A 17,809-nucleotide genomic window follows, 5' to 3' on the forward strand; every position below is an offset into this window, starting at 1 on the left:
AAATAGATGGATACATAGATACATTACATAGATGGATTTTTTAAGACATGTTCGTATTGACTTCTCTCAAATCAAATATACGATAACATTATAAGTCTCGTAAAGATAATTCTACAATCATTTGAAACAAGTATTATCATAGAATTATACAAATGTACAATGATCATTGAGAATGAAAAATATAAAATGGTAATAAAGAAAATATAACTTGTCTCTGATACAGATTAAAATTCATTAGAGTCTTAAATGATAAGGGAGAGAACAAAAATCAACAATATATTGATAGATATAATAGATAGATATGATGATCGATGAATAATAAGATGGATAGAAATGTGACTGATTATATGGATGAATATATAGATGGGATGATAGGAGGGGATATATATATTGATGAATAAAGAAATAATGTGATCAATTACACGTACAGCTTTGGCAACTTTTTGGAATAGAGATCAATGATTGATGTTACATTAATCAATGTTGGCGGAGTTATTATGTATATATACTGTATAAATAAGGAAATGACACACACAGGGAATATACAATTCAGTAAACATGTTATTATTGACTCACACTATTCTTCTTCTGTCAGCTCCATTTTAAACTGAAATGGCCATCGATTTCTATTCTGTCTATTGTTAAAAAATGATGTTAGATTTTAGAATTCTATTATATATTGCTAAAAAAAAGATATTGAATTCATTTCATCGTGATGTCTGGCTATTGCTAATGCATTACTTTCTTTATTCCTCTTTTGTACAGGGTGAGAGGGGACATCCAGGAATACATGGCTACAGCCCAAAAGAAGGACCCAAAGTGAGTTTTCCTTCTATCTTTTTTCTTTATGGGCGAACATCTAGAAGTCAATTAAGAATTATTTTACTTTCCTGGGCCGTTTGAGTGATTATAGATTATGATCCACCGCCATCTTATTTATTTTATTTTATTTGCAAATGTATACATCTAATTTTCTTTCTAGGGTCATGCAGGTCTCCCCGGCCCACCTGGTCTGCCTGGTCCACCAGGGGAAAAGGTAAGTTATCATAAACAACATTCTTGAAGTTCATCCACCCACATAAGGTTGGTTGAAAAAAAATAATTTGATTGTGAAGAAAGGATGATTGCTTGTCAGTAAGCAACCAGAGGACCTATGGCTTAAAATTCTTTTCAAGAAACGTGAGGAATAATTGGCTTACTAAGGACCAGGAGCCCATCAACTTCATTTCTCATTTCGAATCCGGGTTTACCGGAAGACAACGTGTTTCTCTACCAATTGAGCTTTTCACCTCCCTCAAGACGGATGCTCCTTTAACATTGTTTACGCATTTGGAGAGAAGTGTCAGGAACTTTGAATATCTGTTCAGTCATTTATCTTGATTATAGTCTTTCGGTTTCCATGTCTCTTCTGAATTTACATAGATTTTATTTATTTTGTTTTTAAATCTATTTTTTATTGTCATTTCTTATGTTCTATAATGCTTCCATGACAAGTATAGATATAGAAGATTGCACATGAATATTTCTATTATTTCTATTCTTGCCTCCATTAATACGTAATCTTCAATTTTCTCAATTTACTATGTTTATCATTCAGGGTAACATCGGGCCAAAAGGTGGTCGAGGGGAAAAGGGTGGTCCGGTAAGTATTGAAAAAAATGCAATTAAATTAATCAAATTACTAGTTTTTCTTAAAAAACAGTGCGGAAATAACAGTGTTTTGCAACGCTTATTAATTTTAGGGTATCATCTTATGAATAAGTTCATGTTCAAAATGATTTAATATATTTCAGATGTAATTGTAATAAATTATTATGGTTTGAATATTCATGGATGATTCTCTTCATGTGCTACTATTTCAAGTAGGCGAACATTCCCCCCAAAATAGTTTCAAGCATTTTGATAGCTACATATTTATTAAATAGTTACGCCTTTGTAAAGTAAATAGAATGCCAGAAATCTCGTGCTGAGTATAACGTAATATTGATGTTCCGACACATTATAAACAAAAATGATTAAAATAAGATTTACAAAATCAATCACACATATAATACATACCAATGTTCCTGTCTTAAATACCCAAATCGCCAATGTGTTGATTTTGTTACTCCTGAGAATGTTCATATTAGCTTATTTTACGAGAAATAAGTTGGATGTAACCCCCCCCACTCTGGGGTCGGAATTACCGCATGCGTGTTCCCAAATTGTCCGGTAAAGGGGTACTTTTTCGTGGGACAAGTCCGGCCCGCGAATTGTAGAAAAGGGGGTGTATTTGTAAAAGGGGGTGTTTTTTTATTTTCTCTCTTTTGACTCTTGAGAAATTTAAAAGGGGGTTATAAAATATCTTAAATAACATTGAAAATTGATCTAATCCCGGGATCGAATTTCTGAAATTCCTGCTAGTTTTGAAAGCTCATTCAGGATTATATCATTTTGAAAAGTAAAGTACGGACCTTTTGTTGGAATGATAGCTCACCTGAGATAGGGGAGGGGGGTACATTAAGCAGTTTTCCGGATTTAGGGGGGTCTCCAAGGCAGAAAAAGCCTGCGAAAAGCCCCCGAAAGGGGGGTTTAGAAGTTTTGGCAGACCTTCGATGGGGGTGCTTTCAAAGGAGGGAACGAGCTGAGTGGGGGCGGGGATGTAATGTGAATCCTTGAAGTCATTGATATTTACTACTAAATATGTAATTATTATTTATGTGATTTGATTATATCAAGGGATTAAGAGGTCAAACAGGACCACCTGGACCCCAAGGTGTTGAAGGAATACAGGTAAAAAAAACTCGCTCCAATACTTAGTAGATTTAACTTGATCGATTTCATATATTTAAATGCTCCTTTTAAAACGGTCCTGACTATAACATGCACAAAACATGCACATCATAACAAGTACCATAGTAAACTTGCTCAACATTTGAATTGTGTGGTAACAATAAAAAAAAACTGTCCATCTTTTAATGGTAAAATGTTAAAGGTAAATAAATAATTGAAAAAAAATAAATTAAATTCAAGATAAGTAGAATAAATCGATTATAAATCAGGTGTCTTTTATCTTTCAATTAGATTCATAAAAATGATAGTTGAAAAATATGATTGAACTATAAAAAGTTGAAAAATAGAAAAAAATATCCCAAAACGTGAAAAACTAAAGCAAAACATCAAAATAAGTAATAACTTCAAATAAATTAATTATAAATCAGGTTTCTTGTATCTTTTAATTTGAATTTTTATTAATTTCTAACATGTTTTTATTTTAATTCAGGGTATTCCGGGAGTCAAAGGATCCGTAGGACCTAGAGGACCACCGGTAAGATATTTTTAATGGCCCAAATAACATATCAATGACCTTGTTTTCAGTTGATATTAGACTGTATAAGGATTTTATTGCCTTTTTGTAAGATAATATATACTACAAAATGCAAGACCTAATCTCTCATTCCTATCAAGACCAATCAAAGTCAGTTATGGTGGCAGCAGTGGGATGTAATCATTGAAACTGACTTTTGCACTATGAGTTTAGTTGGAAGTCCTTCCTTATATGATAAATCAATATCCAATCGAATCTGTTGACTAAATAATGTCCAATAATTATGTAGAAGTTAATTGATGTAAATTATCTCTCAAATTTTCCACAATCTTGACCATTTGAAATAAGATTACTTCCTACTTCATGTAAAGCATACTGTTGTACACTTTCCCTCATGACTTAATAAATCTTGTTCATAATTTTTTTACAGGGAGACAAGGGATCGGCTGGACCACTTGGGCCACCTGGTGACATTGGAAGTGATGTAAGAATACAATGCCACTCAATCTATTTGATCTGTAGTGAATTTTTCAGTTATTCAAACCAGTTTTACAATATTGTGTGTTTGTTTGAAGCTTATAATCATCATATTTATTTGTTTCTAAATATATCAGTATAATTTTAGAATATTATCTGCTAAATCATTATTTTCCTTCAGGGATTGATGGGACCACCGGGTTTACCTGGACAACGAGGCTTTCAGGTATGTATTTTAATGAAATTGGTCCAGAGGTAGATTGATATATTGAATGAATTGTTTGCTTTTCTATGAACATATACTAGCATGTAGGTCACAGGCAATGGTTTTGAAAAGACTTCCATATATTTCACCTCACCTATACCAGTGTTGTAATTTCAAATCATTGTATCATTTCGAGGGTTTTGATTTGCAAAGAATGTACTGTTAATTTTTTTAAAAACCTAAATAATCACTTGTTTATTAACTTTATTCGTCATCGATGATGTATCATATACCTGTAAATGTCTGTGAAAAAAAAAGAAATCACGACAAATAAGCTGGACTGTTCACTCCTTGAAAGAAAGGTGAATATCATTTCCTCTAACCTCTAATCATGTTACCAAAACATTTTACGGCAAATATCAAGGGGTTTATAATATTGTTCTATGACATTAAAGAGAAATGCCAGTAGTTGCAGTAAACACTGATTTCATGAGAAAGTCTGTAAAACAAGGCTTAATTGTCAGTATATCATCGAGGACCTAGATCTGGTACAGTTACATTAACTGAACTTTGTGAATCTTGAAATCTATGTTGAAAAATGTTCACACCGAAGATCCCCAACACAGATAAGCGCACATGGGACAATGTATAATTATTGCTTAGAGCGTCGGGCCCGACGCCCTACCCGAATCCTGTGCTTATTTGCTGATTTGTCAGCAATTACACAATTTCTTCCAGAATCCTTTGGCACATGTGTTTTATTGATACAAACAGACACTTTTGTGGTCATTTCATTGGATTCTGTACGAACTCATTTTGATATCGCTACCAAAACTAGCATTTACCTTTAAACATGCAAATCATTACTCTTTCCAGGGTTATCCTGGAAGTCGAGGATCGCCAGGTAAACTCGGACTTGATGGCCAGCCGGTAAATATTATTTGAATTAATTTTATATTTTATGATACATTTTTGTATCATTTGTGATTTCATGAAAAATATTACCTACCACAGTAAAATAATTCAATGTGGTATTTTGTCATCATTTTCAAAAGGTTCATCCCTTTTCACTCTGCCTGAATATTAATTATTAAAATCATTACTTTGGATTTGTTTTGGTTCGGATATTTTTTTTCTTGTACCGAGGGGTTGATAGTTTGATAGCAGAGATCCTGGAAAACCTTGCTTAAATATCTAGCTATCATGACTTTATGTCAAATTAGAAATTGAGACTGAAAAACCATGGCATGGTCTGGCCACTTCCTGGCTTGATCTGCATCAGTGTTGGTTAGGAACACGCACAGCCTCGATGTTGTTGAGATCATCAAGCCCAGCTTAATGCTCTTAACCTAAAAGTAAAGAATATTTTGTCACTAGGCATTGTCAATGATGCAAGCTTTGATCATTTGACTATTTACAGGGAATGAACGGTCTTCCGGGAATTGTAGGAACACAAGGTGAAGATGTAAGTATGCATTATTAATTAACTAAATGATGTGATATTATTTAGATATTTTTATTTGCATAAAGCCCTTCGACCGTTGAATTTTCTAATACAATATATAAGTAAGATGAATAACGAAGTACATGCTATAACTATTGCTGGCTTGAGAGAATGGTTATGTTGCTACAATTCGTTAGGCCATTTTTATCATTCCTTAAACCTCCTTAGAATAAAAAAATGGTTCAGATTACTGAAGACTCATCTATTGATTGATTATATTCAATATTTCCAGTTTGAATCATGAGGTTACATTAGTTGCGATTTCAGTATTCACATTAACCAGCATATTTGAATTAGAAAATTAGTGCTATTTGGAGTAAGCTATTATTTTGTTTTAGTTGTTTAAAGAACAGGTTTATGATGCCTTGGTTTTTCAGTACGTCATTATTTTTGTCTTTATTACAGGGTGCCCCGGGTCATAAGGGAGAGAGAGGTCCAATGGGCCAGCAAGGACCCAAGGTAATATCAGTCATCCAAATAAAATGTCTTTTGTAAATAATGGGCCTGTATGGGGTGAGGTTCCCTCTTTAAAAAAAGAAGTGGGTCAATATGTTGTCTAACTAAAATTTGAATTAAATATCTACAGTAAAGTTGCTAGTTGGTACAGGGAATCTGTCTTGTGGTGTAAATATTGATTATATTGATAATGATTTTCTTGATATGAGTAATTAATGAGTGAGGCAAGAAAAAATTGATCCAAAATAAGTGGGCAAGCTACACTGGTAATGGAAAATCAAATGAGCCAATGTTTTTGACACCTGTCTTATGAGGATTGTCATTGATTCAAATTGATCCCAAATTTAGATCTAAATTCTCAATTTTGATCAATCTTTATTTGTGTTTTTCGTGATATATTTAGCTATTTGGTGCATAATCAGATGTGTATGTTATGTATAACGATAATTTCAATGTTAATTTCTTTTCAATCAGATTTTGTCACATAAAAGTTTCTCCTCACATCTGTTTATCCACTTTGATATTTAGATTATTTTTTTATTTCATATAAAATAACAAAACAATATGCTATACTATTGATGTAGCAAAGTGGAGTGAAATTAATTTGATATATCTAAACAAAGTATTCAAAATATCCTTCAACTTGTTTCATTGTATGAATATATCATGGTGTTGCATGTTTTATGTGAATTTCATACTTATTATATATTGTTGTATGATATAAAAACTGATATATATGTAAATTGTGAATCAGAATGTCTTTAATGTTTTTTTTCTGTTTTCAATCTGATCAGGGACAACCCGGTGACTATGGACTACAGGGGTCAAAAGGTGAAAAGGTGACACGTGATTTAATGCATTGTTAAACACCACTCTTATTGTTAAATTATATTTTGCTGATAATACATTGTCATGTTTTTTATTCTAAATTTATTTTATATATACCTTTTTATTTATTCAAGCTTTTTTCCTTAGAAAAGAGCAATATAGATCTCTTCCCATATTTTTGTAATGTTTGAATTATCAAAAGTGTGTACTTTTATTAACATTATTATTTGAAAAAGAATGCCAAGATGTGTGTTTATAATAAAAAAGTTGACAGTTAATGTATAAAATATATAATTATTATATTCTATCTCAATCATTATAACTGTTGCACTTGTTATTTGTCTTCAATTTGATGAATGGTATAGAATAATTAGCCATAACTTGCTAGGAAGAATTCTGATCATCGCGTAATGAACACCATTCAAGCTTGCCCTACACAGCATCAATCTTTATTTTAGTCCATCTTGGTGACATTCATAATAACACTATACTTGCTTATTAGGAATACAAGTGTGAAACTGACCAAGCTGGCACCTCATGCAAATTCTCGTCATGGCAAATATTGCGGATCCATTTACACCTTATGCCAAGGGGAAATAACATCATGTGGAGATCACAGACCGCAAAATAAATCACTGTTTAATGAGAAACATACTTCCAGAATGTTTGATTTATAATATTTAGTATTATCATTTGCTTCTTTACACTTTTTGTAGATAGATTGTAGAAAAAATATTAATATTTTCAACTCAAGCGACAAGATTAATTTTGATATATCATCTTATGTAATCTAAGACTCTTTGTATATACTTGCTGTAGAGACAAAGTCAATAATTGCTCTGGTCAATAGGTAAATAATTCAAGAAACTTTTTTTGTGTAGAAGTGATTAGGACATAATAATAAGTGGCGTCTTTAGCTTAGAATAGCAGACACGTCTTTTATACATGTATTCTAAAGAAATGAACCAAGTGTTTTAGTATTCGTTTGTATGTGCGCATTTATGAAAAAAAAATCTTTTTCATGTATTAAATCATATTTTTGCTGCAAAGAAAATATCTAAATCAATATACAGCAATATTAAAAGACGAATGGTCATTTGTTAGGTTACAGTTGTCATGTCCCCTCTTTGTGAATAATACCCCGCCGAACTTTAACATGAAGATAGGGATATTTTCAAGCTCCTAGCATTTATCTGGCTATATCATTATGCGCATGTGCAAAACAAAGATTAGCTGTTCTGCGCAAGGGTATTGCAATTTTTGTCTCACCTGCATAGCAGAGTGAGACTATAGGCGCCGCTTTTCCGGCGGCGTCAACATCAAATCTTAACCTAAGGTTAAGTTTTTGAAATGACATCATAACTTATAAAGTATACGGACCCAGTTGATGAAACTTGGCCATAAGGTCAATCAAGTATTACTGAACATCCAAGTAGAGTTTCATGTCACATGAACAAGGTCAAAGGTCATTTAGGGTCAATGAACTTAGACCATGTTGGGGGAATCAACATCAAAATCTTAACCTGAGGTTAAGTTTTTGAAATGTCATCATAACTTAGAAAATATATAGACCTAGTTCACTAAACTTGGACATAAGGTTAATCAAGTATCACCAAACATCCTGCATGAGTTTCACGTCACATGACCAAGGTCATTTAGGGTCAATGAACTTTGGTCGATTTGGGGGTATCTGTTGAATTACAATCAAAACTTTAAAAGTTTTTGGATCTGATTCATGAAACTTGGACATAAGAGTAATCAAGTATCACTGAATATCCTATGCAAGTTTTCAGGTCACACGATCAAGGTCAAAGGTCATGTGAGGTCAATGAATTTTGGCCACATTGGGGGTATTTGTTTAATTACCATCCTATCTCTGTAAGTGTTTTGGTGTAGTTCATAAAACGTGGAAATAAGAGTAACCAAGTATCACTGAACATCTTGTGCGAGTTATAGTAGTTTTCAAAGTCAGCACTGCTGCTATGTTGAAACGCGTGATGCAGGTGAGACGGCCCGAGGCATTCCACTTGTTGCTAATAAACTGTGTCGTAGAAGTTGTGTTTCATATATGTCTCTTTGCTACTCAAGTGTTCTCGAAGGAATAACCTAACGTCTTGTTGGTTTTTGGTGATCTTTGTCAGGGCAGTCGTGGCAGAAGGGGATCCCAGGGGGACAAAGGAGATCGTGGACCACCGGTAGGTATTCTAATGATGATTTATATGGCTATTAATAAATAGTGGTACTATACATTTAGTTATGTGAAATGAACTTTATCAGAACACAGTAGCAAGCAAATCTAATGCCCAAGATATATTTTGGCTCCCCTTATAATTTTAGCTTCCCTTTTACCAATTTCAATCGTGTGCCAGATTTAAAGGCCAGCTAGATAAACAGATCGATTATTATGACCTTGAACTGTCCTGGAAAATCTAATTTATTTAATATACCTCTCTTTCAGCCTAGAATTAACCCAGTAAGTGGATAATTTACAAATTATGAGAATACAACAAGCAATTGGTTACTTTTCCTCTAGTAGGCAGTACCTATAGGTGTCAGACCATTGCTTCTTGTAGGGCGAGACGGTAGTTTCCTGTGAGGAATTCTAAGAAAGGCTCCTGCTGAGTGTAATAAGGACACCATAAATTGGAAAGTCTGTAAGAGTTTAAAAACTTTGTGGTTTCTACTCCAGCCCAAACACATGTGGATCACGAGGAGCACCCGGTGGTTATAAATTGATGAATATACAGCATGATGGTTTCAGATTTCATCCAAATTGAGTTGTTCCCTCCCACCATTCTCAGCTAATGTTAACTCTTTGTCTCATACATTGCCTATTCAATTTTGAGGAATGTCTGTGGCTGTGAAATGGAGGGTTAGAAGTTCATGTTTAAGTAGGACGTTCGTTCAGCATTGGAGTATTCTTACGTGATGTAGTCTGTTTCAAATTAAGGAACTTTGGGATGTTGGTACAGTTTAGGATAACTTAAAGGGGAGGAGAATCTTCCAGACCCCTGCGGTTTGTTTTGGACACCATATCCATGTTCCGACTTCAATAACAAATTTCTTGAAATTCAGAAAAATGTAATGATCAAGTAACAGAGAAGTACAGAGATGCATCACGTTTGTAAAGTGTATTCATTGATGAGTGTGATAATGTGAAATATGTTAAACATAAGTTTGTAAAAAAATGTTAAGTACATGTAAGCTTACTTATTTCATTGATTCATTAGGCATTTAAAAAACTGGTTGTAAAGCTACACATGACCTTACACACAACTTCACATACTACTGATATATGAGGTCTTTGCGAGCCCAAAGACTTCTCTTGATAGTATATCTACTATCACATCTTACCATAAATCTAGCAAATAATAAGTTGCATGAATAGTGAATGGTAATGGTATGAATAATAGCATATTCAACTTGTATTTTGGTAAAATGATGTGAAATGACTATGACAATTTCATGGCTTGCCATTTTCCAGTCTTTCGTGAAGTCTTGAGTAACTTACGAGCAGTGAACATCTTTATAGTGCAGTCCCCTCTAGGTCTAAGCATAGTAATCATGATTTAATTTTTGTATTTTTACCTTAGGGTGACCTTGGAAGGCCTGGAGCTGTTGGAGAAACTGGAGATGATGGAGTAGCCGTAAGTTTCCATATCAACATCATCTTTCACTGCCTTCATCATTATCACCAGATCAAGTAAAGATGAATTGGCTGACCAAAATCTGGAAAAGTCTCCCATAATTTGTTTAAAACCAAACTCAAAGCTTGTAATTTCAAGGGAGTTTTTGAAGAATAAGATATTTATTCTGTATTGATATATTTAAAGAGGCACATCACAATTTTAGATGATATTATACTTATAATCATACATTACTATTGGCATTTTTTCTCTCATAATAACTTTATTGGATAGCATCGTTAAGATCTGTCATGATGCAAAGATACACATTCACTGTCAAGGTACATTGTGAATTCTAACATCTCCCCATTCTGTTTAATACAAAATGGTCCTGTACATTCATATCATAACAAGAAAATGCCCCAAATCTATCTTGTGTCGGTAGTTTTCAATTCTTTCCACAATCAGTCAGATAATGTCTTTATTATCACATTCTAGGGAGAAGATGGTGATGATGGAACACCAGGACGAAAGGGTGATCATGGGCCAAGGGTAAGTAGACCAGAGACCAAGTTGAACATGTCAAAATCAAGTTTAATTGTTGCACCCTCTTCTCTGATAAACGTTTATGGAATTCAAATATTATCACACTGTATTACGAAGCTCAATATTTTAGGTATAGTCGATTGATACAGATAAATCTATGAATACTGATTGTAATTGCCAGTCATACTGCAGGATCTCAGAATATTGTAATTCAGTAATTTATAAACTTTCCTATGAGGCCAATCTATGTGAATGGAGTCCTAGACATCAAACCATGATGCAGGTATATACTAATATGTTTTCTCTTCATGTGGAGCGGTTTGGCCCAGTGGATTAGTCTTCGGACTCTGAAACAGAGGGTCGTGGGTTCGAATCCCAGCCATGGCGTAATTTTCTTCAGCAAGAAATTTATCCACATTGTGCTGCACTCGACCCAGGTGAGGTGAATGGGTACCCGGTAGGAAGAAATTCCTCGAATGCTCGAGCGCCAGATCAAGGTAGCCGTGCTAAAGCCGGGGTAATAATAACAGGGCCCGCTGGGAGAACAGTTTTCGGAACTGTAGTGGCTACCCTGGGTAAATATGCCGCTATTATTATTATTATTATTATCTTCTCTAAACTCCAATATGATTATTTTGTCTTTCAGGGACTTATCGGAGAAGCCGGTGTGAAGGGTCCCCCTGGTCCACCAGGATCAAAGGTATATGAATTTCTTTGAAATCCAAAATGACTCTAATCTCCTGCACTCTACTTCTTGGTATTTTCCCCTAAAATATATCATACAGGTATTATATTCAATTACATGATGATTTCCATCTTTTACAATTATTTTGTCCGTTTTTCCACATCCAACTCATTCCAAAGTTAATGTTCAATTTAATCACTATTATTTGATGGTCTGCTTGCACCCCTGCAAAGTTCTTTAAAATGATGCTCCGTAACTAAAAGTTTGGCCCTTTAACTTTTTTCCCCTTATGCTACTTTATAGCATATCACGTAGCAGAGATGACTTGATACACAAGTTAGCCATGTTTCATTAAAATTAACAGGATGATTACCAAAGGCATACTGATCAATTTATAGAAGTGAATGCTGATTTTAGTTGTCAAGGAGTTACTTTTATGCACTAGTTATCTTCTTTAATCCAATTTTCTTTGTATCCAATCAACAACTGTTCACCAGTGTGTAGAATGATAAATGCCAATTCTGTTCTCAAATTGCTTTGGATTAGAATCCCTGTCCTAATGGAGAGTCTATTAACAAACAATGTAACCATCATAGCATTGTCTTCTGTTCTTCCTATGTAGGGTCCTCGTGGTTCAAATGGACCAAGGGGTGAAATGGGACCAAAAGGGCAAACGGTAAGTCCAGATTTTAATCTCCATCAGAAGCACTGCTGTATTGTGAACAGACAAAACATCGAAAAAGCGACCTAATTCCCTCAAAAATCCATTGTGTGATCAAAATGTTCCTGAGGTACTGGCCTCCACCTGGGCTAAAAGTTTTAAATGTTTCAATTAGATTTGTTTCTATCATTTTTGTTTTTGTTTTGTAACCAGATATGTCTATGCATGTGCTCTTCCACAATGTATTCTTTAATTATTCCTTACCTTTTGAATGACAATATGGTATGGATGTAATTTATACAAAACAAGGTTTGTGACGTTGCTACTACCTCAAAACGGGGAATTCGGACAGTATTCATCATCCATGAATGCAGTGACCCTCTTTATACGAAATTCTCAAATAATTGCTTCAAATTCAAAATATAAATGAACTTTAACAATGTTAATTGTTTTGCAAATGTTTGAGCTACAATCACCCTCATATAGTAATACACTAGCATACATGAATGGTATACTTATTATGTCATTATTTATGAATATTACATCCTCTTTCTTTGTTATATTCTCAACAAACCTATGTAATCATTCAATGTTGAAAGGTCACATTTGGAGAAAAAATCAATGTGTACTTGAAGTTGAATTTAAATCATTTATTTTAATTATTTGGGATTATTATGTGTATTTTTCTTGATTTTTATGTATTATTCTATCTAGGGAGATCAAGGACGACCTGGTGGCCAAGGTCATAGAGGAAGTCAGGTAAATGCTTGATGGGTTTAATGAACATTACTTAAGATTATTGTTTTTACACTGTATTTTGCACTTCACTTCAAGAATGTGCTATTTTTCCTCTGTATTTATGAATGCAACTTCATATGATTGCCAGAGATTTTTTCTTTTCAAATAGATGAAATAGAATGAAATAAAATATAATGAAAAGAAGATTATTAACTACTATTTTTTCTTTCTGATTCAATCCTTTTTTTTCTTCAAGCACGAAGGATGATTTTCATATTTGAATTCAACTAACTTTCATATGAAAATGAACAAATTTCATTACATAGAGCTATCAAATAATCTACCGGTATTAATCATTTGAGGAAACTATTTCATGAAATACATTGCTATGCTCCCTATCTTGATCTAAACTTGTATTTATTTTGCAGGGTCCAAAAGGCAAGGATGGTAGACGAGGAAAGAAAGGAATGGAAGGCGACCAGGTAAAATATCTATATCCTTCCTTTATTTCCATATAACACTTATAGGAACCCATTGGAAATAAGCCACTCAGCTTTCATGGGTTATCCTTTAAAGGTATTTTTGTCACTTGTATCTTAGACCTGTGATATTCTTGACAAATAAAATCAATGATCACCCATGTCATATGGTAAACATTGTCAAATTCATTGCGCAATGAAAATATTAAATATAAATTAATGTATACTTATACTACCCAGGTCAAATAGGATAAATGAATCTGTATATTTTACAGAGAGTCCTGTATTTGTATCACAATAATTGAATCATTAATGGAGAATGGGATATCCTCCCTCAATTTTGTTCAAAGTTTATTAATCATTTTCACCTGGAATTCCTCAGTCATATGTACTCACCGCACCCTTTACAAATTCTTTGAGATCCAGGAGCTCCTTTGAAATTATAGTGAAGGGTAGTTATGTTTGTCAAGATTATATCTGAAATAATTATCACGGATGCTTTCTTTTCCTAATTTTGTCATCAATGATGCAATTTATTATTTTCATTTTTTTTTAATATGATATGTCACCTATTTGTTATAAAGGGAAGAAAAGGAGAGCAAGGAATTCCTGGATTACCCGGAGTAAAGGTAAGAAGTTGTTAATGTCTAAGCTTTATAGAATCCCTTTTTGCACTATTATGTGAGGCTCTTTGGAACTTTTCAAACAAAAACACACAAGTAGAGACCAGAAGAGTTATGACAACACGACAAATATTATTTCATATTACATTGTTTTATTTTATCATTTATTTCTATGGGGATGGAGTAATACAACTTTTTAACGTGAGAAGGTTAGAATTTATGTCAGTGCAAAGGACTGATATATAAAAACGTGAATTTAGGGGAACATGGAGTTAAGGAAGGCACAGAGGGCCCCAAAGCGGTGACGAAGTATACCACATCTAAATGGAAAACTGGTCTTTTTTTTCTGTCAAAATTTCTTACCAAGCAAAAAAAGAGAATCGATTGCCAGAAACGATGTGAATATGAAAATAATATGTATTGCAGTCAGACATTACAATATAGTCCTTTTTCTTTCGCATTCAGGGTGCTGTTGGTCCGCCAGGGAGAGTTGGAACTACTGGTCCGGTCGGCCCTGCCGTAAGTTCGTTTAGATACTATTAAAGAGAGTTGAAAACTGGTTCTACTAAAATAGATGATATTTTTGGTCTGTAGTAATTTAGGTTTTCCCTTGTATTCTTGTTTGCTGTTATGTAATTCTCACGCATCTATGATTTAATAAATATTCATAACCTTTTATTTGTTTGGCTTTATTTGCTATCCTGTTTCTTCTCCAAATGGACTTCACCATTTCATTTATAAAATAATATTCTCATGATTTATAACAATGAGATATTGGTTTATTTCAATATTCTTTATATATGGAAGAGAAACATTTTTCTTTGAAAGTATACTTGTTATCCCTATATGTCTCCATTTTCAAAGTATTTTCCAATATTTGTTTTAATATGATGTGGATTGTCATTACTAAGATTTTGTAGGGATGGTGTAGGAATGATAGGGGCATTACATTATAGTGCTTAAGATTTGTCTTTCAATATGAGGAACTTGGGTTCAATTTCCAGCCATAGCATGTTTTCCTTCAGCAAGAAATTTGACCACATTGTGCTGCGTTTAACCCAGGTGAGGTAAATGGGTACCGGCAGTAAGTTATTCCTCAAAAGCTATTACCCCAGTAATCGGTAGACTAGTTTACCATTACTGGGGTAATATTGGAGTACCTTCAGCATCTTTGGGTCCTTACAAGGTGGATATGTGCGTTATACATAACCTATGTTATTATTCATTTTCTTTGTATTTTCAGGGAGACAGTGGTAAACCAGGCAGAAACGGCCCACCAGGACTGAAAGGACATCAGGTTAGTTACAAAGATTCCACTTATTGGTAGACAGATGGGATGAGGGGACTTAGAGAAAACAAGATAAAGGAAAAGAGGGAAATAGGATGTTATTTGTTTAATATTATGTCAAAATAGGTCATGAAATTAGATTGGCTCATTCGCTACTTATTATATTACTTATTTTTATTTATGTTGTGCCTTAAATTTGTTTTTTTGACATTATGCCACTGTTTCGACTCATATTCAGTTCGCAGGAGCCAACAATAAAGAACAAATTTTGATGCATATCAATTTTTTCTTTATATTTTCCATCTAAGAGGTAAAAGGTATATATTAACTTTCTTAATAACCAGCATCGTGACTTTGAAAGTATTCAGTCAATCGTGAAGGAAATTTGTTATGAAATGATGTAATAAATGAATGTGTAGCCTGTTTTGTAATATTAGAATTTCCAGCTTTCACCAATTTAACAAATCAATGCAAGCTACTGAAGCAATTGTGGAGATCAAGTTTATTCCAAGCCATGGGTACATACATACCCGGACATAATATTAATTTTTACTGATATCCAATGATTCGTTTCAGGGATTTGATGGCGCTCCAGGCCCACCGGGTCAACCAGGACCAATGGGACCAATGGTAATAAATCATCTTAGTATTATTCTTAAACTTTCTCTGAATACACTTAGAGAAATAAATAAATAAATTTCTCTTATATAATGTTAATAATAGTAGTTTTCACATAGTAGTCATCACATAATATAACTATATGTGTATATGCGCTTCAGAATATAAAGAAAGAAAAAATGTGTTACTAAAATCACTTTGAGGTATATTTTTAATAGATTAGTTCTTAGGAGCTGTTTTCAAATTGTCTTCTGTACAATCATAAATCATGTGGAATAGGAATATCCAAAATATTATTTCAAATGAAGTCTGTATTAACCCTTTAATGATTATGGCTGATTGATGTTCATTTTAAGCAGTAGCAGCAGTGGGATAATTTGGTTTTCAATCTCTTTACAAAAGTTAGTTTACACACTATATTACACAGTTAAGCAACTGGTAGAGCACTTGTTAATGAACGGGAGGTCGTGGATATGATCCCAGACCGAGTCATACAAAATATTTTTAAATTAGGCACTCTGCTTTGCAGTCAGGCGCTTGTCATTTTAGAATGAATAGGTGTAATGTTAACATATAGTGATATGCAGGGCCTGCTGGGAGAGCACTTCATTTATAGCAAAGTGCCGAGTGGCTACCATGGGTGAATAAAACAATATGATTGGTATTATAATCTACATAACATACATGCACATCCTCTGCTATTATTCTAATTGTTATGGAACAAGTACCACATATTCCTTGGTAGAATAAGTATTTGTAATGTAATTATTTTTGGGAGATAAATAGAATAAGTTATTCTTGTTTCAGGGTCACCAAGGACAGAAAGGAAGACCAGGACAAAGCGGGGATCCAGGTCCAGTGGTGAGTTTCTTCAGATATTTTAACATTAGGACAAAGGTGTACAGTTGACGGGCATGAGGACAGTTTGTAGAGCATTGTGGCCCAGTGGAATAGTCTCCGGACTTTGAAACAGGGGGTCGTGGGTTCGAATCCCAGCCATGGCATAATTTCCTTTGGCAAGAAAGTTATCCACATTGTGCTGCACTCAACCCAGGTGAGGTGAATGGGTACCTGGCAGGAATTTATTCCTTGAAATGCGTGTGCGCTGTAATCTTAGTAATTTTGGCTGCCAAGCTACAGCTGAAGTAATAATATCTAAGTCCTTTGCAAGTGCATAGAGACATTATTCATAATTGTGATATGCGTTATACAAGAAAAAAAATCACACATTGTTATTTGTTACCAAGACTTCAAATAATTTTTTTTATTGTAGGATATAATGCCTGCTTGAGGGACAGTTGCCCTTTTATTTAAACAATATGATGAAATAAAAATCATGCCCGAGAAATAGATAGAAATAAAAAGAAAAAAAATAAATAAATGAAAAGAAAAGAAAAGAAAAGGTTAACTATGACATTTTTTATATAATGTTGGAATCTGTCACAAAATAAGATTCTCATTAAAAAAAAAATAGGTCCAGTATTTTTCCACGCTCACGGCTATTAAGAAAGTTTTCTTCTTAGGCCATAATTTGTCCCCTTCATTTTTATTTATTACTATGTGTCGTACAGTATTGCCACCCCTGGGTTGACCATGCAGTATTTGCAGATGCATCTCTCATTGCATGAAAACAAATTGCGATGATGATAGTGATGATAATGTTGATGAAAACATGATGAAAAACCTGATTACATTATAGGAATTAAATTCAGACAATCTTGTAAAATGTTCCATATTCATTAAACAACACTGGCCCGTGTCACATTAT

General features: G+C 33.7%; 1 protein-coding gene across 1 annotated transcript in view; it reads left to right on the forward strand.

The window, feature by feature from the left end:
• The window catches only part of LOC121428996 (collagen alpha-1(I) chain-like), a 54,655-nt gene that overhangs the window by 10,365 nt on the left and 26,481 nt on the right, over positions 1 to 17,809 (forward strand). Inside the window, exons 8-30 of the mRNA XM_041625893.1 lie at positions 766 to 819; positions 983 to 1,036; positions 1,598 to 1,642; positions 2,719 to 2,772; positions 3,263 to 3,307; positions 3,738 to 3,791; positions 3,966 to 4,010; positions 4,866 to 4,919; positions 5,410 to 5,454; positions 5,899 to 5,952; positions 6,744 to 6,788; positions 8,919 to 8,972; positions 10,371 to 10,424; positions 10,902 to 10,955; positions 11,596 to 11,649; positions 12,257 to 12,310; positions 13,010 to 13,054; positions 13,462 to 13,515; positions 14,097 to 14,141; positions 14,601 to 14,654; positions 15,379 to 15,432; positions 16,000 to 16,053; positions 16,849 to 16,902. Coding sequence (XP_041481827.1) covers positions 766 to 819; positions 983 to 1,036; positions 1,598 to 1,642; positions 2,719 to 2,772; positions 3,263 to 3,307; positions 3,738 to 3,791; positions 3,966 to 4,010; positions 4,866 to 4,919; positions 5,410 to 5,454; positions 5,899 to 5,952; positions 6,744 to 6,788; positions 8,919 to 8,972; positions 10,371 to 10,424; positions 10,902 to 10,955; positions 11,596 to 11,649; positions 12,257 to 12,310; positions 13,010 to 13,054; positions 13,462 to 13,515; positions 14,097 to 14,141; positions 14,601 to 14,654; positions 15,379 to 15,432; positions 16,000 to 16,053; positions 16,849 to 16,902 — 1,179 coding nt within the window. The remainder of the gene's footprint in view (positions 1 to 765; positions 820 to 982; positions 1,037 to 1,597; positions 1,643 to 2,718; positions 2,773 to 3,262; positions 3,308 to 3,737; positions 3,792 to 3,965; positions 4,011 to 4,865; positions 4,920 to 5,409; positions 5,455 to 5,898; positions 5,953 to 6,743; positions 6,789 to 8,918; positions 8,973 to 10,370; positions 10,425 to 10,901; positions 10,956 to 11,595; positions 11,650 to 12,256; positions 12,311 to 13,009; positions 13,055 to 13,461; positions 13,516 to 14,096; positions 14,142 to 14,600; positions 14,655 to 15,378; positions 15,433 to 15,999; positions 16,054 to 16,848; positions 16,903 to 17,809) is intronic.

Source organism: Lytechinus variegatus, chromosome 15 (assembly GCF_018143015.1).
Source record: "Lytechinus variegatus isolate NC3 chromosome 15, Lvar_3.0, whole genome shotgun sequence".
Classification (NCBI taxonomy): domain Eukaryota; kingdom Metazoa; phylum Echinodermata; class Echinoidea; order Temnopleuroida; family Toxopneustidae; genus Lytechinus; species Lytechinus variegatus.